Here is a 19490-nt window from a genome sequence, read left to right as displayed (position 1 = left end):
ACTGCTTTGGCAGGAGGACATATAATTATAACTGATGGTGAGGAGCCAAGTAGTCTTGCGTCAAGAGAAAATAAGTCACACCTACATTCTTGCTGCCAACAGGGAGCTCGTGGCACTTCAGAAAAAACCATCCATCATAAGCCCAGCACATGGTGGGTGTTCAGTGCTTGTTCATCTCCCCAGGTAAAAAGAAATGACTGTGACGCTGGTCCATAGCTTCTGAAGAGCAGCTGCTTGAATGTAGCTGACTTCTGCCCTCGGCAATACAAGTTTTACATCCTGATCACTCTGAGCAAGTCCTTTCTCATTCTTGGAGTGCCTGCCTGCTTCTCGCCTCTCTGTCAGACAGGGAGGGCACTATGGTGAAGAAAATAAAGTAAGGTGGCACACCTGGCATGGCTCTGCTGCTCCTGGACAGCCACTGATGCCGTTCCCCCTCCCCATTTGTTCCACAAGGTCCTAGCTCTGTCTCCCCGTGTTCTTTGAGGATGCCGTGAGCAAGATTCAATATTTGGGCTAGAGGACTTTGTGCAGTCTGGTATAGAGTGAGCCTGCGCAGAGCCTCAGGGAGAACTGCAAACAACACACTTTTTCTTCTGGGCAGGTATCTTCTAGTGGGTGGTACAGGAGAAAGCACCATTACTATTTTCAGCCCCAAAGGGCCAAGCCAGTTGGTCTGACCAAGCAGGTTGTCTTGGATGATGGATTCTCAGTTCGGCCACTGGCTGCCGGGGCCTGAGACAGTGATCCCCTCCCGGGTCTGTCTAGCAAGGTTCCTATCTCTGGTATAGTGGTGGTGATGGGGCAGTCATCACCATGGCTATTCCAAACACTTTCAGCGTGCCCGTTTGGAAGAACACAGGAGCGGCATTCCTTACTTGTCTGATGACCCCTCTCTGTGGCACCCGACTGGCCCTGCAAGCACAGGAACAATGGAAAGCAAGAACTTTTTTTTTTTGCAAGCCCACAGGGATTTGGTCCGATGGCTGACGGGGTGGGGAGTTGTCTGAGCTTTTATTTAAGCACTTGTGGGATAGGGGTTGCTTCTAGCATGGCTCGCACGCGGCCAAGATGGGGGCGTGCCTGAGCCACTGGCTTCCCTCCACAAAATAGGCCGGGGCGGGCTGGGTTCGGCCGGAAACCTGCCTAAACAGAAAGGTGCACGCACACCTGGCGCGGAAGGCAACGACAAACGGGGTCGAGGAAGTGGTCGCGCCTGACACAGATCCGGGGACAGGACAGATGTCTGTGCCGGAGGAGTCAGGTGCACAGAGTGACTCTTCCCGGTAAAAGCACCCTCCCCCGCCTACCAGTGACCTAATTACTGGGTGCCGGCCGCGCCCAGAAGTGGGGGCGCTCACTCCAACCAGGCTGCCACTCCGAGACCATTCCTGCCTCGAAAGATGCGGGAATCCCACTCAATCCCCGCACTGTTGTCCCGTGGAGAAGCCATGGGGTCGTGACTCTTGTCTCTTTAACCGCGCTGCCAGGCGCCCGGTGAGGACCTGAGGGGTAGCGCCCCAAAGGCCTCCCCAAAGAAACGCGTGTCAAGCAGCCAAGAAGACCTCTCCTCTCCCAGCAAAAAAAGAAATCCGCCACCCCCAACACACACACCCACCCGCGTCCCGGACTGCGCCTGCGCCGGCCCCGCGCCCGCGCCCGCGCCTCTCGGGGCGGAAAGCTCCGGGGTGAGCCCAGGCGCCCGTGTGCGCACTGCGCATGCTCGGACTCGGCTCCTCTTCCCCAACCCCCTTCTCTCCTCAGCGGCCCCTTCTTTCGAAGAAACCACGCCCTAAAGGCGAAGGCCCCGCCGTTATCTGTCGGTTCCTTCGCGCCTGCGCTTTGTCCCCTCGTTTGCGCCCCGATTCCGGCCGTGCGCCCGACCGGTGTCCGCCGTGTGTGTAGCCGCGCCGCTCGCGTCCCGAGCTTCTTTTTCCCCGTCCGCGGCCCGCCGCCTCCTGACGCCGCGTGACGTCACCACGCCGGGCAGCCGCCATTACAGAGCCGAGTTCCCGGAGCTAGGGCGAGCGGAGGAGGCGCAGCGGCCGGCGGCCGGAGCAGTGACGGGGAAGAGTCCGCGGCCGGCAGCGAGCGACCGCCAGCCGCCCAGGAAGTGCCGTCCCCGGGAGCCGGCGGCGGCGTGTGCGTGTGGCCCGTGTGCGGGCGGCGGCGCGGGAGAAGCGCAGAGCAGCAGCCGGTCGGGGCGGGCGGCATCATGGACGAGAAGGTGTTCACCAAGGAGCTGGATCAGTGGATCGAGCAGCTGAACGAGTGCAAGCAGCTGTCCGAATCCCAGGTCAAGAGCCTCTGCGAGAAGGTGAGCGGGCTGCGGCCCGGCGGCGTCCGGGAGGAGGGTGCAACATGGCGGAGGCCGCCAGCCGGGGCCCCGTCTCCTCGGCCGGCTCCCAGGCCTGGCCGGCCACGGCTCCCGGGCGACCCGACGCCCCCTGCCTCCCGCGCACGGATTGGCCGTTGTCGCCGCCTAAAATGGCGTCGTTCACCCGACGCCGGGCCTGGGGGAGCCCCTGTGATGAAGCTGGGGACGGCTTGGGGTCCCGGGTGTGCGGTGCGTGATTGGGTGTTTCTCTGTCCCAGGCCTGATTCTGGGAGTGTGGGGAATTTGTGGGCCGCGCTGTCCGCGGCAGCTCCCTAAAAGGCGCAGTCGGGGGGATATACCCCCCACCACCAAGCCTGCCTGAGGGCCCCGCATGACCGGCACCTCCAGGGGCGTGGGGATTGTGTCCGACCCACCCAGGGTTTTTACCGCAGAAACCACTTGGGAGGGTGTCTGTAAGAATTTAAAAATAAGTCTCTAACCTAGTTTCTGCGAAGGTCATGGTGGTAGTTGGAGGGGGGACGAAGTAGAACTACTTTTTCGTAGTTGGAAGACATGGAGGATTCGGTGAGTCATACTACATAAGGAGCTTCTGGATCGGAAAGCCAGTGTAACCTGTGATTTATGCGCTGACTCAAGTGGGGCAGTGTGGAAACCCTTCTCCAAGCTTAGCATACTTGGCATTTGGCCATTTGTTTATAAAATGAGCAGCATAAACGGGAAAAAAGGCGAATTTTGGTCCTCCTCCGTTGAAATAGTTACATGTTTGTCTGGGGCAGGGCTGGAAGGTGGTAGTGCCAATAAACACTTACTGTTTTCCAGACATTGCACTTAATGCTTAAATCATTTCCCCTACACATGTTGAAAATGGAATGCTGTGGCCCACGGAATGATATTAGACTTTGCATTTTGTATTTCCACATTGTGTTTTGGTTTTCCCTGGGAGTTGAGTAAACAGGTATCCATTAGGTGTGCTGTCCCTTTTCATTCTAAGTTGTCTGCGGTACACAAAATAACTGATCTCCCACTGTTGACATTTTAATTGCCCTTTTTTCCACAATTAGCGCACAATCATCAGCTATTGACATTGTGTATTGGTGGAAGGAATTTTGAGAGAGCTGTTATGCTGGCTTGTTTGTGGTTAGGTGCGAAAATTAGGTTCCAGTGTTCAATCTCTTAAGACAGGGATTGTGTTGTGAAACATTGGATTTTAGCTTAGATTTATTTATTCCCAATTCTGAGGAAAACTACTGGTGAGGCAAGCAGATTGTCTTAAAACTGAATGGGAATGTGTCCGGTGTGTTAAACCTTCTGTTTATTGTCATGGAGTCCCCTCAGATAGTGTGAGATTACCCTTTTGAAATGGGTATTTGACCAATTTGCCAGAGGTAGAATTGGGAGAAGAGAGTGTGTCTATTGGCATTCTCCAAAAGTAGAACAAAGTCTAAGAATTCTCTTCAGGAGATATTCCCTGTGTTACCCCAATGTTCAGGTTGGCCCTGTCCTGCTTGCTTCTGGGCCTTATTTGCTACGCTATATAATCCCACCAACATAGTCAGGAAATAGTGTTAGGCCCAACTGGGAGAAATGCTCTTGACAATTTTAGAGTTGAGGGCCTTGTAAGAGTGAACATTTGGAACATAAGCGGCCAGCATGCTGGCTTGGCAAGGTAATCATCCACTTCCAAGCACCCACTTCTCATATGGGCACCAGTTCATGTCCTGGCTGATCCAGCTCCCTGATTATGGCCAGGGAGAGCAGTGGAGGATGGCCCAAGGCACCAATGTGGAAGACCTGTAAGAGCCCCCTGGCTTCAGATCATTGTGGCCATTTGGGTAAGTAAACCAGTGGATAAAGACCCCTTTGTCTAAAACTGTCCCAGATGGCCTCAACCAGGTCTCTGATGTGGGTGTCAGGACCTGCAAAATTGGCACCATGTTCTGTTTTCCCAAGCCATTAGCAGGGCACAGGATCTGAAGTGGAGCAGCTGGAGCTCTTGAACTGGTATCCGTTTTATTGGAAAGAGAGATCAGGTTTACAGAGAGAAGGAGAGACACAGAAAAGAGGTGGCCTTTCTGCTGGTTCACTCTTTCAATGGCTGCAGTAGCCGGAGCTGAGCCAGCCTGAAGCCAGGAGCCCAGAGCCTCTTCCTGGTCTCTGATCCAGGTACCTGGTCCCAAAGCTTCAGGCCGTCTTCTGCTTTCCCAGGCCACAAGTAGGGAGCTTGAAGGGAAGCAGTGGTTTAAAGTGTGTATGATTTTTAGTTTGGTGTTTTCAAGTCTTACTAAATATGTGGAGAGTATTGTTTGGTAGATTTTTACCAAAGGCGTTGTGTACCCAGACATGTTTTTTGCAATTGCTGTACAAGTGCTTGAAGTGGATAGTATTTGTGTGTATGTGTTTGGCTCATTTCCATAGAGTTAATTTGGAATTGTGAGGACAGGTAGGGGGTGCATGTTAAGAGAATTGTACTGTCATCATACTTTTTTTCACAGCTGTTGTACTTAATGCTTAGAAAGCAAAGGCTCTGCATGCACCAGAATTCCCATATGGGCACTGGTTCTAATCCCAACAACCCCACTTCCTATCCAGCTCCCTGCTTGTGACCTGGGAAAGCAGTCGAGGACGGCCCAAAGTCTTGGGACCCTGTACCTATGTAGGAGACCTGGAAGAAGCTCTGGGCTCCTGGCTTCAGATCAGCACAGCTCTAGCCATTGTGGCCACTTAAGTGAATCATTGGATGGAAGATTGGGGGGGGGGGCAGGGTACGGAGCAAAGGCTCAGAAAAGTAAAGGACTGCAGATGGTATAGGTTTGTGGATTGCAGTCCCAGTGTTCTGTCGCTTCCAAAAGCGTTTTCTTTGGAGGAATAGTGTTGTAATAGGCAAAGCAGTGGGTGTTGTGATGCAGGGAGGGGTAAAACCCCAGGGCCTGTTCCTCTGTGCCAGCATTCCCGATGGTAATACCAGTGCAAGGCCGGGCAGCTCTGCTTCGCATCCAGCTTCCTGCTGATACCCTGGGAAATCAGAAAGCAGTGGAGCCACCCGTGTCCTGGCCCAGTGCTGGCCATTGAGGCCACTCGTGAAGTGAACCAGTGAGTGGAACATCCTGTTTATTTCTCCTTCATTGTTGTTTTTTCTTTCAAATACATTCTTTTTTTTTTCTGGTAAGATTTATTTATTTTTTATTGCAAAGTCACATATACAGAAAGGAGGAAAGAGAAGAAGATTTTCCATCCACTAATTCACTCCCCAACACAATGACCAGAGCTGAGCTGATCTGAAGCCAGGAGCTTCTTCCAGGTCTCCTATGCAGGTGCAGGGTCCCAAGACTTTGGGCCATCCTTAACTGCTTTCCCAGGCCAGAAGCAGGGAGCTGGATGGGAAGCGGCAGCAGGGACATGAACCATATGGGATTCTGGTGCGTAAAAGGCGAGGACTTCAGCCACTGAGCTACTGTGCCGGGCCCAGATAAATCTTTTCTTTTCTTTTTTCTTTCTTTTTTTTTTTTTTTTAAGAGAAGACAGATAAAATTCATCCAACTGAATTGTAGGCTCAGTACCATAAGAAAAAGTGTCATTCTTACTGTTTTTTGAAAATTTCCTTTTCATGTCTTACACTGTTATTTCACTTTGTTCTGGAAATGGGCATTATTCTTCAGCTTTAGATCCAGCTAACTACATTTGTTCCTAAAATGAGATTGGTGAGTTGAAAAATCCTGGATAATTTTCTGTGTATTCTAAGATGGTATAAATCATGATCCAGAGGCTGCGCTCTAAAAAATTTCTATTAAGATATAACTGACTTCTGTATTTTTAGCCACATAATTTCCAGTCCTGTGTGTGTGTCAGTGTCAAGATCTGCCAGGCATGGGCAGTGCTGCAGTTTTAGGGTAACTTAATAAGGAAACAAAAAAAATGAACAGTCTGCTCATCTGGAAGTGAGGCAACTGGGACTGGAACCAGTGGCCATAATGTGACGCTTGTGATGCAGGTGGCCCCTTCATCTGCCAGGCCTTGGTGGGAGCCTCAGAAAGAAATATTTAAAAAAAAAAATCTGTCAGGAGAAGGTGAGTATCATGCTGTACAAAAGGGAAGGTGTTTGTTTTTGTTTTAAATAGCTTTCTGCTTTGGAGCAGAGGTGACAGGCTAGGCTCAAAAGGGAGAGGTCTGTAGCTGCTAATCAATGTCTGGAATTTGGACTCTGTCAGCTAGTAGTTGCTTTCTTCACACTGTAGTTACTGCTTGGTAATAGTGTGCTGTTGTAGGTTGTGATTGCAGTGCATACACAGAGTGGGGGCAGAGCTGTCTTATCTGAATCCTGGTGTTTTCTAAACCACACGTGCTGGCTGGACATTGGCTCCTGGCCGCCCCATTTTCTGCAAAATGCACATCTTACACCTCAGGTGAGGGTGCCTTTGTTCTAGGCTGCCTCTAGGAGTCAGACAGTACAGGTTGTTCTTAAGGCATGTAAAGTGGTTCACAAAGATTCTAAACTGTTAGTGATTCTGTTAATTGTGAGAATGATACCATTTTTGAAAGTCATTCAACCACTGTTAAGCCCTTACTGTATTTTTTCAATAGTTATATAAATAGCAATATCTCATTGTGTGAAGATTTGTAAGTTTGGTTTTTGCTGTAATTGCTAGTTTTGGGTAAGTCAGGAGGTTGGCCTCATAATTGTCCAAAGGTAGGGAGTATTGTGGAATATCTGCTAGTGGGGACTGAGTAACTTCTCTGTTTGCCATCATCTGTAAACTGGCAATAATGCCCTCTCTCGTTTGGGTGGCTTTGGCTTAACTAGACTTTTAGGGTAGGAAGGAGCTTTACAAACCATCTAGACTTGGGCCCGGTGCAACAGCCTAGTGGCTAAATCCTCACCTTGCATGCAATGGGATCCGATATGGGCACTAGTTTGTGTCCTGGCTGCATCACTTCCCACCCAGCTCCCTACTTGTGGCCTGGGAAAGCAGTAGAGGATGACCCAGATCTTTGAAATCCTGCACCTATGGGGGAGATGTGAAGGAAGCTCCTGGCTTCAAATCAGCTCAGCTCCTGCCTTGGTGGCAACTTGGAATGAACCAGTGGATGAAAGCTCTTTCTCACCCTGGCTGCATAAATCTGATCTGCCTTTTCAATAAAAAAAATAAATCTTTTTAAAAAAAAAAAATGGACCCAGGGGCCTAGCACAGTAACCTAGTGGCAAAATTCTTTGCCTTGAATGCGCCAGAATCCCATATGGACACCGGTTCTAATCCCGGCAGCTCCACTTCCCATCCAGCTCCCTGCCTGTGGCCTGGGAAAGCAGTTGAGGACGGCCCAAAGTCTTGGGACCCTGCACCCATGTAGGAGACCTGGAGAATGTTCCTGGCTCCAGGCTTCGGATCGGCGCAGCACTGGACATTGCGGTCGCTTGGGGAGTGAATTTTCGGATGGAAAATCTTCCTCTCTCTATATCTGACTTTGCAATAAAAGTAATAAATTTATCTTAAAAAAGATGTTCTCAGTGCAGTATCCTAGTGCCTAAAAAAAGTCCTCACCTTGCACACTCTGGGATTCCATATGGGTGTCGGTTCATGTCCCGGCTGCCCCACTTATCTTTCAGCTTCCTGCTTGTGGCCTGGGAAAGCAGTAGAAGAGGGGCCACAACGTTGGGATCCTATATTCGCGTGGGAGACCCGGAAGAAGCTCCTGGCTCCTGGCTTCAGATCAGCTCAGCTCCAGCCATTATGACCACTTGAGGAGTGAATCAGCAGACAGAAGATCTTCTCTCTGTCTCTCCTCTCTGTATCTGACTTTCCAATAAAAATAATTTTTTTTTTTTTAAATTAACTTATTAGGGCCAGTGCTGTGGCAGGGCCAGCACCCCATAGGAGCACTACTTTTTGAGTTCTGGCTGCTTTGTTTTCCATCTAGCCTCCCTGCTGATACCCTGGGAAAGACATGAAAGACAGCCCAAGAGCTTAGGCCCCTTTTCCCAATTGGAAGACACTGAAGAAGCTCCTGGCTTTGGCCTGGCTCATCCCCAGCTGCTATGGACATTAAGGGTAAAATCAACAGATAAGAAGCTTAGTCTCTCCCTCCCTCTGACTGCAGAGTGAGAGGTCAAGCTGATACTTCACTCCCCAGATGACTTTAATGGTGGCTTACCTTGCTGGGCCACACTGGAAATATTTAATGCATGTGCTTGTATAGTTTGATAGCTACAGATTAAGCTCAGTTTCTAGCAAGTGAGACAGAAAGCTTAAAAGAAAACCAGTTATACCTTTTGGTCTGATACAAAGGTGGAAAATAGCAAAGCAACAAGATATTTTCATACTTTAGAATATCCTTCATTTCTGACAGTTTCTTGCAGCTACATCCCAGGTCTTAAATATGAATCGGAAAAATTTTAATTACAGTCAGACAGGTGTTAATCAATGAAAATTGAAATGCTTCTTGAAGTACGAGAGGCATCTATTCGGTGTAATTAATATGTAAGACAGTGGTGTGGAGAAGGTTTGATAGTTGAATATAATTAACTCAAGAGTCATTTGCTTTCAGGGCTAGTAATAGGTCCTATCTTATTACATACCCTTCCCTCTTAGCTGTATACAGAAAATGACATGTTAAAGAAATCTTACCTTTTATCTTACGTAGGAGAGACAGTCAGATCTTCTGTCCACTGGCTCGCTGTCTAAATTGCTACAACAGTTGGAGCTGAGGGGAGCTGATCTGAAGCCAGGAGCTTCTTCCAGATCTCCCACATGGGTTTAGGGTCCCAAGATTTTGAGCAATCCACCATTGCTTTCCCAGGCCACAAGCAGGGAGCTGGATGAAAAGTGTAGCAGCCAGGATTAGGACTGGTGCCCATATGGGATCCCGGCGCATTCAAGGCGAGGACTTTATCTGCTAGGCCACCATGCTAGACCCAACAATTTTGTTATTAAAATATACTTTGATTGACTTGATTAATTGTTCTTTGGACCTGTGGAATTTGGTGAGAAGAAAGAGCTTTGTGCAACAAGTTTTGATTTTAGAAGTTAACATCATTCCCTTCAAACAGGTATTTGGGTGCCTCATCCATATCAGTGTGTCTGATTGGAGTCCTCCAGCACATGCTGGCCCAGTCAGCTGGGCTCCTGTATTAAGCTATCTCTGTCCCTGCCTTTAAAGTAGTGACAAGGAAGTCTTTTCATCGTTAGTTTCTGTTCCATGTTTTTAGAGCAGTCTGATCCTATCAGCCTTTCATTATACAAATCCTAGATATGTCAGTCAGTGCACTTGATACAGTATGTGCTGTCAGGTAATGTGCTTGCGTTTGTGTACAGAGACTGTAGCCCCATTCCCTGCCCGCTGCACCCAGGATGAAGGGTTGCTCAGGTCTGTTTGATGCATTGTGAATGCTCTGAGATGCATTCCTGGAAAGCAGGCTGCCAGGACCCTGCTTGGGGCTTAGCACATTAGGACACTGCTTGGACTCTGGCATCTTGTATGCAGGCCAGCTTGAATGCTGGATGCTCCGTGTCCTCTTCCATCCCCTGCTATCCCTCCCAACCCGAGGAGACCAGTGGAGGTCCAGGCTCCTGGCTGCAGCTGGGCCCAGCTCCAGCCTTTACAGCCATTTTGGAAAATGAACCAGGGGGTGAAGATCTTTCCTTCTCTCTGTAATTTGCATTTAAAATAAGCATACATGAAAGAAAAACAGACTGCAGGCTTCTGAAAGTATTAACTCTAGCTTAAATGCTCAGAAGAATATTTGTGGGTTTTTCTTTTTGGTTATTTATTTGGAAGGCAGAATTACAGATAGAGAAGAAAAGGCAGATTTTCCATCTGCTGATTCACCTCCCAAATGGCCACAATGGCCAGAAGTAGGCCAGTCCACCAGGAATCAAAGGCTTCTTCCAGGTCTCCCCTTTGAGAATGAGGGTGCTCCAGCACCTGGGCCATTGCAGGACATGAGTAGGGAGCAGGATCAGAAGTAGAACAGCCACGACTTGAACCTAGCACCCATGTGGAATGCTGGCACCACAGGTAGAGGCTTAGCTTGCTATGCCACAACGCTGGTCCTAGAAAATGTCACCATGTACATATAAAATATGTACACACGGTTTTAGGACACTCTTGGTGGTTATTTTGCCCAAGGGAAGTGGATTGTGGAGGAGGTCAAAGGAGGTGTTCAAGTTTATCTTTGCCAAAATGTCTTAGAAAGATGAAGTGAGGTTTTTATTGTTTGCTTTTGTTTGGGGGTGGGGGTAAGTTGAGTTTTAGGAATACAGTGCTTGGGGCCCGGCGTGATAGCGTAGTGGTTAAAGTCCTCACCTTGAAAGCACCGGGATCCCATATGGTCACTGGTTCTAATCCCAGCGGCCCTGCTTCTCATCCAGCTCCCTGCTTATGGTCTGGGAAAGCAGTCAAGAATGACCCAAGGCCTTGGGACCCTGCACCCGCGAGGGAGACCCAGAGGAGGCTCCTGGCTTCAGACTGGCTCAGCTCCAGCTGTTGCAGCTGCTTGGAGAGTGAAACACCGGAAGGAAGATCTACCTCTCTGTCTCTCCTCCTCTCCGTATATCTACTGTTGCAATAAAAATAATAAGTCTTATTTTTAAAAAAAAAAGAATACAGTGATACAGTGTTTGGGCCCCATCACGATGGCTCTTTGGCTAAATCCTCACTTTGTACTCACCAGGATCCCATATGGGTGCCGGTTCATGTCCCAGCTATTCCACTTCCCATCCAACTCCTGCTTGTGGCCTGGGAAAACAGTGGAAGATGGCCCAAAGCCTTGGGACCCTGCCACCCGCATGGGAGACCCAGAAGTTCCTGGCTTCAGATCAGCTAAGCTGTGACCACTTGAGTGAAGTAGCGCAGGAAAGAGCTTTCTCACTCTCCTCTCTATAAATCTGCCTTTCTGATAAAAAGAAATATATAGAGACAGAGACAGACTGTCATTGGGATTTGCATTAATTGAAATAAAAGCATTAGCAGTGTAAGCTTAATTTTTCTTTTATGATGTAAACAGAATTTTTTTGTAGGTATCAGTAAGAAACTTCAGGTAGTTCTGAATGGCAAACACATAGGTCCCCAAAGATGTGACTCCTCCCCAAATGGCTGACCTCAGGAACCTGGAACTTCACTTGGGTCTCCCATGTGGCTGATAGTGTCCCAAGCACTTGGGTTAGCGCCATCTGCTGCTGTCCTTCCAAGCATTTGAGCAGAGACCCAGTTGCAAGAGCAGATGGGACTTAAACTGGCTCTCCACCTTGGAATGTTTGTGCTCCAGCAGTGGCTCCTAGTGAACTTGGCTATGTCATCAGATGGCAAGTTGATGGGCTTGAACACTGCTGTCAGTGATAGGAGTGCACTGTGCATCCTGGTAGCGTGTGTTTTTCTGGTTATCAGATATGAGGCAGCCAATAGAATGAAGTCTGGCCCTATCTTATTTTATTTTTATGAGGTCATAAATTCTCACAATTTTATCTTAAATTGAGCTTGCCTCTTGAGCTACAGTAAGTATGATTCATTGTATCTTTGTTAATCCCATTTTATACTAAGTGTATTACTTTATTGTTCTCTCTATAGGCTAAAGAAATCCTCACAAAGGAATCCAACGTGCAAGAGGTTCGGTGTCCAGTCACTGTCTGTGGAGATGTGCACGGGCAATTTCATGACCTAATGGAACTGTTTAGAATTGGTGGCAAATCACCAGATACAAATTATTTGTTTATGGGAGATTATGTTGACAGAGGATATTATTCTGTTGAAACAGTTACACTGCTTGTAGCTCTTAAGGTAATAACTTTAGGTTATGTTTGTTTATTTCCAACTGAGAGTTCTTTTGAATGTTCTTTGTTTCCAGTAATTTATGTATTTTTTTCTATTGCCTGTTAAATTTTAGAGCAAATTTCTAACAAAAATTTTTAAATTGAGGAATGCAGATATTTCAGGTTTTAGATTTATAGTGGTCTATATTCCAAGCAAGGGGATGGGACACAACAGACAAAGGAGATTGTTTGGACAATGTTAGAATGCTGGCAAAATAGAAATTTAGTTCAGTATATTGGGGTTTAGAGAGGACAGTATGATGACATCCCTAGTTACTTTTGAAATGTTATAAAGGTGCAAATGAACCAATGTCAGAATACTATTTTCTAACAAATCTTGGAATTACAGGAATAAATTGAAGAATAAAACATGTTTGTGAAGGTAAATGACAGCATTATCTTTAACATAAAACTATCCAAAAATTATGGTTTATTGAAGTGGAATAGTATTAGAAAAGCAGTGTGATAGGTTGCAGCATGAGCTGCTGTTAGGTAATTAATACTGGACTTATGAAAGTGTTTGGGCACAGTTCTGAAGGCTGTTATTTTACGGTGCATCTGTAAAATGAAGGTGTTGGACTGGGCAGTAGAAGTGTGCATTCTAGTGCTCAGGGGGAGTTTGCTACCTCAAGAATTCGCACGTTAGCGGTATAATGGGGTGAATTGTGTCCCTTCAGAATTCCTGCGTAGGATTTCAACCTGTGTTACTTAACCTCAGTCAGTATGTGACTATTTGGAGGTCCACAGAGGTGCTAAAGGTAGAATGAAGTCATGTGCAGGGACCTTAATCCACAGTAAGTATCGGTGACCTGGTAAGAGACAGGACACCAAAGGAAGAGGATGAGAAAACAGGTGGAGAAGTAAATGTAAACCAGAAACCAGGGTCTTCAGAGGAAACCAACTCTGCTAACACCCAGATTTGGGGATTTGGGGCTTCTGCTCCCAGAACTGTGAGGAACTAGGTTTCTGCTGGTTAAGCTGTCTGCTCTGTGGTGTTGCTGCAGCCCTAGCAGACAATAGTGGGGAAAGTGTGCTCCTTTGCACTAGTGATGCTGGGGCACGTGGATCAAAGTGGATTACAGACCTGAAAGCAGGCACTATGGCTGTGTTGATTCTGGAATTAAACAAAAGCTTGCTGGCCTTGGGCTAGACAGACTTCTTAGATAGCTGAAGCACAAGCCATAAAACATTGAAAAGTTGGAATTCATGAAAATTAAGGGATTTTGTCATTGAAAAAATATAACTGTTCTAAATTTTTAAAAAGAATTTCTTACAGTTGATAATTTACAAATTAGAAATACTTGAATAGATTTCACCCCATCAGATACATGAGTGGTTAGTAAGCACATGAAAATGTATGCAGTATTCTTAGTCATCAGGGAGGTGCAGATTAAAGTCACAATGAGATGACATTTCACATGGCTGGCACCATCAAGTGTTGATGAGGATGCAGGGATGAGTATTCTGGTTCATTGCTAGTGAAATGGTCTAGTCAATTATAATGACAGTTTGTCAAAAAGTTAAACCTGTACCTGCTAAGCAAATAACTTCCCTAAAACTTTAAGAGAAATGAAAGCATGTTTACTGAAAGAAAAATTCCTCACAACCCAAAAGCAAAATAAAATGAAAACAGAAAATATCAAAGAGGAATTGATCACCAGTTCATCCTACTGGTAAATACAGAATCTGGGTAGCCATACTGTGGAAGGGAAAGAAATTACTGAGTCGTGTGCTGCAACATAGATGAACCACAAACATTCTAAGTTGTATTGAGTGCAGAAGGCTATGTTTAAAAAAAAAAAAAATTCCAGTTTTAAGAGATTTCTAGAGAAGAGTCTCATGAGAGACTTAATTCCCTGGATGCTAGGAACATGAGCGTGGGAGGTGAGAGAGCACACGGACAGGCGGAAATCCTGGGGTGATAGAAAGGTTCCAAAACTGTTTGTGCTGAATGCTTTATGACTGTATGTATATATACTAGAGACCTCTGAGCTGGGGGCGGGGGAGAAAGAGTTCTGAGTGTAAAGTTGGTAGTATTGGTGATAGAGGGGATTTGATTTTGCTTGGCATTTGACTGGCATATACCTCTTAAACGTTTAAACTTGTTTCTGGAACTGTGCTTTCAGTTTGCAGTAATTGGTGTATGTGTGTAATATTTTTTCTCCAACAAAATCAGTATTCTGGGATTCCCTACAGAAAGTTTTCTGAGTTGTCCCTTGGTTTTTGAAAATTGTCTGTTTGACGCCCCATCTGTCCCCTTCGGTTCAGGTTCGTTACCGTGAACGCATCACCATTCTTCGAGGGAATCATGAGAGCAGACAAATCACACAAGTCTATGGTTTCTATGATGAATGTTTACGAAAATACGGAAATGCAAACGTTTGGAAATACTTCACAGATCTTTTTGACTATCTTCCTCTCACTGCCTTGGTGGATGGACAGGTATGTGCTTTTGAAAACTTTTTTGTTGATTTTTTTTGAAATGTATTTGAAAGACAGAGATAGAGAAAGCTTCCATCCTCTGGTTCGCTCCCCAGATGACTGTAACAGCCAAGACGGGGACTTCATCCACTTCTCCCACTTAGACACAGGTACTTGGGACATCTCCCTCTGGTTCTCCAGTTCCATTAACAGGGAGCTGGATTGAAATTGGAACAGCCTGAACACAAACCAGTGCCCATATGGAATGACAGCATTTTAAGTGGTGGCTTAACTTGTGCTGTAATGCTGACTTCAAAATCATGTTACTGATGGTTTTGACAATCTATTTTTTGGGACTGGCTCTATGGTATAGTGGGTTAAGCTGCTACGTGAGGGCCAGTATCCCATGCAGATGCTGGTTCAAATCCAACTGCTCTCCACTTAATAGTACAGCTCCTTGCTAATGCGCCTGAGAAAACAGCAGACCCTAGCTGCTTAATTTGGGAAATGAAGCAGCCGCTGGAAGATATTTTTCTCAGCCTGTGACTCTACCTTTCAGATAAAATTTTTTAAGAAAAAAAGAATCTGCTTTTGTAATATTTAGATGCCAATGACTCTTTTCCCCTTTGGGATTTTTATGGCAGATATTTATTTATTTTCACTTTATTTGAAAGGTAGAGAGAAATCTATCTACTTGTTCACTCCCCCAAGTACCTGCAACACACAAGGCTGGGACAAGCCAAAACCAGGAACCTGAAATACCGTTCAGAAATCCACATGGGTGGAAGACGCTTGAATACTAGAGCCATCATCTGCTTCCTTCCCAGGATGTGCGTTAGCAAAGGAGCTAGTTCCTGGAGCAGGTGCTCTCTGGCCTGCAGCTTCCCACCTGGCGAGTTGAGGGCTGCACCACCTCCCTGCCTGCAGAAGCTCCTTTGGAGGATAGCCTGGGTGCAGTAGAGGTGGTTTATCAGGAAAGAGTATGTTCTCAGTGGTTTAGAGTGGGCTGGGGCAAAGAGGAACTGCAGACTGAAACCTCACTCAGATAGGGCTGTGGGATGGGGCTGCTGCCTGCAGCTTAGTCTAGAAAAGTCGAAGTTCCTTTTAGATGAGGCCAACATTTTAATCCGTTCTTTTCCAGATCTTCTGTCTGCATGGGGGCCTCTCACCATCTATAGATACACTGGATCACATCAGAGCACTTGATCGCTTACAGGAAGTTCCCCATGAGGTATGACTAGCATCTGGCCATCTTAAGAGGATTCTGGCTGAGCTCATTGTGTGTCCTCTGTCACCTGGTTTTTGAGAACAGCAGCCTGAGTTATATGCACGCTTGTCAGCCCCTTGTTCAGGAAGCTGCTGCAATCACGACAGTCACGGAATTGGACTCATTAGGAACTTAATTGCCTCTGCACAGCCTTTGCCTTAGCCACTCATCTGTACTGCTTGATATTGACATTTGCATAAGGTAGACAGATTTGATAGTTAGGGCATGTTGATCGCTTTTGGGACACATTAGTCAGCTGTGTCTCAAAGACTGCTGGTAAGTGTCTTATTCAACATACACAGTAGCTGCAAGATCTTTTGCCACTTTTGGTAAAGCTACTCAGAAAAGGGTAATCTAGTATAGGATCCAAGTTCTGATGAATCACTCGGGTCATTTGTTAAGAGCATTTTTGTAAAGGCATTTCTAACTGGAGCTTGCTTCTTAGGGTCCGATGTGTGATTTGCTGTGGTCAGATCCAGACGACCGTGGCGGCTGGGGTATATCTCCTCGAGGAGCTGGTTATACCTTTGGGCAAGATATTTCTGAGACATTTAACCATGCCAATGGCCTCACGTTGGTGTCTAGAGCTCATCAGCTGGTGATGGAGGTGAGTTCTGTTCTTTGAAGCATGATTTACTTTTTATTGAACATAAGGGTAGGTGATGATGCTAGGGCATTGTATAGATGAATCCTGTGAGTTGGAAATGCAATGTGCTCTTTCTGGTAAGTTTTGTTGTTGTAACCTGACTTCAGTAGATTCACACTAGAATTCAAAATCTCAGCCCTTTAACAGAATGAGTCACAGAGTTAGCATGTCTCTTTTACAGGCTGGGAACTGCTTAGAATTTAAGGAAACTGAGGGGTATATAATTTCAGGGTTTGTCCCTTTTAACTTTATAGAAGAGAACAAATAGGGAAGAAATAAAAAATGTTTCCAGTAGTCCTTTGGTTGGTACAGTGAAAATGGTGTGAAAGGAATCAGAGGATAAACAGGCCAAGGTTCTTTGCATAGAACATAAACAGACTTTTTTTTTTTTTTTTTTGAGATCTATTTACTTGAGAGAACAAGAGATAGGATAGGATTTTTCATCTGCTGATTCACTCCCTGAATGACTGCAGTAGCCAGAGCTGAGCTGACCTGGAGCCTGGAAGCTCTTTCAAATCTTCCACGTGGGTGCAGGGGCCCAAGCACTTGATCATCCTCCACTGCTTTCCCAGGTTCCTTACCAGGGAGCTGGATCAGAAATGGAGCAGCCAAGACTTGAACCAACACTCACTTAGAATGCTTACATCATAATGAGCAACTTGACGTGCTATGCCACAACACTGATGGCTTCTTAGGACTTGAGGACATCGATTTCCTTTTTCTCTTCTGAGTGAAGTCCCATTTGGTTCTATAAATGAAAGAATAATGTATGTATTTTCTTTTTCCTCTTAGGGCTATAACTGGTGCCATGACCGGAATGTAGTAACAATTTTCAGTGCTCCAAACTATTGTTACCGCTGTGGTAACCAAGCTGCCATCATGGAACTTGATGACACTCTCAAATACTCTTTGTAAGTCTTTTCACCTGATGTCTCAGCACCCTCACTGAATGTTGGGCTTTACTGGGAGACTGAAGGGTTTGAGCACTCCGATTAAACCAGATTCCTGCTTGAAACTTTTTCTTGGGACCTGTGCTTTGTTGAAACATAACTAGAAATTGATCTGTCATATGCCCGCCATTATATGGATTGCTGGAATTTTAACTTAAGCATATGTGTTTCTTACTGTGTTAGTGAAGTATATCCTATGAACAAGACAAGATTGCACTGTAAGTGCTTTAAAAATGTGCTTAATAGGAAATGATCTTAGAAGGAACCCTAAGCTCTGGCTGAAGACCCTCTGACTGTGATTCAGTACAGCAAAATTCCTTTTTCTTTTTTTTTTTAAGATTTAATTCTTACTGGAAAGGCATATTTACATAGAGAAGGAGAGACAGAGGGTAAGATCTTCTGTTACTGGTTCACTACTCAAGTGTCCGCAACTGCTGAAGCTGAGCTAATGTGGAAGGAGCCAGGAACCTCTTCCGGGTCTCCCGCTTGGGTGCAAGGTCTGAAGGCTTTAGACCCTCCTCCACTGCTTTTCCAGGCCATAGGCAGGCAGCAAGATGGGGAGTTGAGCAGCCAGGAAATTAACCAGCACCCATAGGGATGCCAGCTCGCGCAAAGGGAGAATTTAGCCACTGAACCATTGTGCCAGGCCACAGAGTTTCTTAGATTACAACAAAGTGAAATGGAATAGGAAAAAAGGTATAGCATTGAAGGAGACACTGTTGATTTTGGTTGCCAGTACCTGCGTGTCTTGAAATGTAAACAAAGGATCTTTCTTGTTTTTCAGCTTGCAGTTTGACCCAGCACCTCGTAGAGGCGAGCCACATGTTACTCGTCGCACCCCAGACTACTTCCTGTAATGAAATTTTAAACTTGTACAGTATTGCCATGAACCATATATGACCTAATGGAAACGGGAAGAGCAACAGTAACTCCAGAGTGTCAGAGAAATAGTTAACATTCAAAAAAAAAAAAAACTTGTTTTCACACGGACCAAAAGATGTGCCATATAAAAATGCAAAGCCTCTGTCATCAACAGCCGTGCCCACTTAGAGTGAACCCGCTCATTGCATGCTGAAGCGACATTGTTGGTCAAGAAACCAGTTCCTGGCATAGCGCTATTTGTAGTTACTTTTGCTTTCTCTGAGAGACTGCAGATAATCAGATGTAAACATTAACACCTCGTGAATACAATAACTTCATTTAGCTATAGCTTTACTCAGCATGACTGTAGATAAGGATAGCAGCAAACAATCATTGGAGCTTAATGAACATTTTTTAAAAAATAAGTACCAAGGCCTCCCTCTACTTGTGAGTTTTGAAATTGTTTTGTTTCTTTTCAGGGATACCATTTAATTTAATTGTCTGGTTTGTCTGCTCTCAGTTTATTCTGTCTCAGCTCTCAGCCCTGTGTTCTTTGTTGTCAGAATCTGGTGAGTTGTTTTGGATGGAACTGTCCCCTCCCTCAGCCCTCCTGTAAGATGATGTTACTGCACAAGAGCACTGCAGTGTTTTTTCATAATAAACTTGTGAACTAAGAACTGAGAACGCCAGATTTTAATTGTATCAATGGGCAAGACTGGTGCTGTTTATTTAAAAAGATAATTGATAAGTTTGTAGAATTCTAGGTACAGAAAAGTGAAAGGCCATTGCATTATCTCTCTGGTAACTCCTTCATAGATTAACTTGAGGCTTTTATTTGTATTCCATATAACACAACTTGTCTGATGTGTTCTTTGTGGGTTGTTGCTGTATGCTAACTAGTCTGTAAGAGAGGAAATGTGTGCTGCCTTAGTAAGACACATTCATGAAACCATATGACTTGTTTCTGTTCTGAAATAGAGCTTAACGAATGAAGGGTTTGTCTGCGCAGTGCAGTTTCTGGTTATGAATATATTGCTGTATGTATTACATGAACTCAAATGGTTGGCGGACTGGTACATTTAAAAAATATTTGTACATTATTTGTTGACTCATGTGGTCTTAGAGTTAAATTTGTCTCGGAAAAGAAAGCAAGCTGTTAAAGTACTAACTTGTGTTAAGTTCTTTGAAGTGGTGTTAGTGCGACTGCATA

The 19490-nt window shown here is 45.7% G+C and overlaps 1 protein-coding gene across 1 annotated transcript; it reads left to right on the top strand.

Annotated features, from left to right (window-relative positions):
* The first annotated feature begins 1994 nt into the window (after positions 1 to 1994).
* PPP2CA (protein phosphatase 2 catalytic subunit alpha) lies at positions 1995 to 19441 on the top strand. Its single transcript, XM_040971786.1, has 7 exons — positions 1995 to 2317; positions 11894 to 12103; positions 14404 to 14577; positions 15698 to 15787; positions 16269 to 16430; positions 17262 to 17380; positions 18204 to 19441. Exons 1-7 carry the CDS (start codon positions 2216 to 2218, stop codon positions 18274 to 18276), a joined length of 930 nt encoding a protein of 309 aa, XP_040827720.1. The 5' UTR covers positions 1995 to 2215; the 3' UTR covers positions 18277 to 19441.
* The last annotated feature ends 49 nt before the right edge of the window (positions 19442 to 19490 follow it).

This window comes from Ochotona curzoniae, unplaced genomic scaffold (assembly GCF_017591425.1).
Source record: "Ochotona curzoniae isolate NIBS_2020 unplaced genomic scaffold, NIBS_Ocur_1.0 contig_1, whole genome shotgun sequence".
Classification (NCBI taxonomy): domain Eukaryota; kingdom Metazoa; phylum Chordata; class Mammalia; order Lagomorpha; family Ochotonidae; genus Ochotona; species Ochotona curzoniae.
The sequence above is the reverse complement of the archived record's forward strand: the minus strand, read 5'-3'. Positions and strand labels throughout refer to the sequence as shown.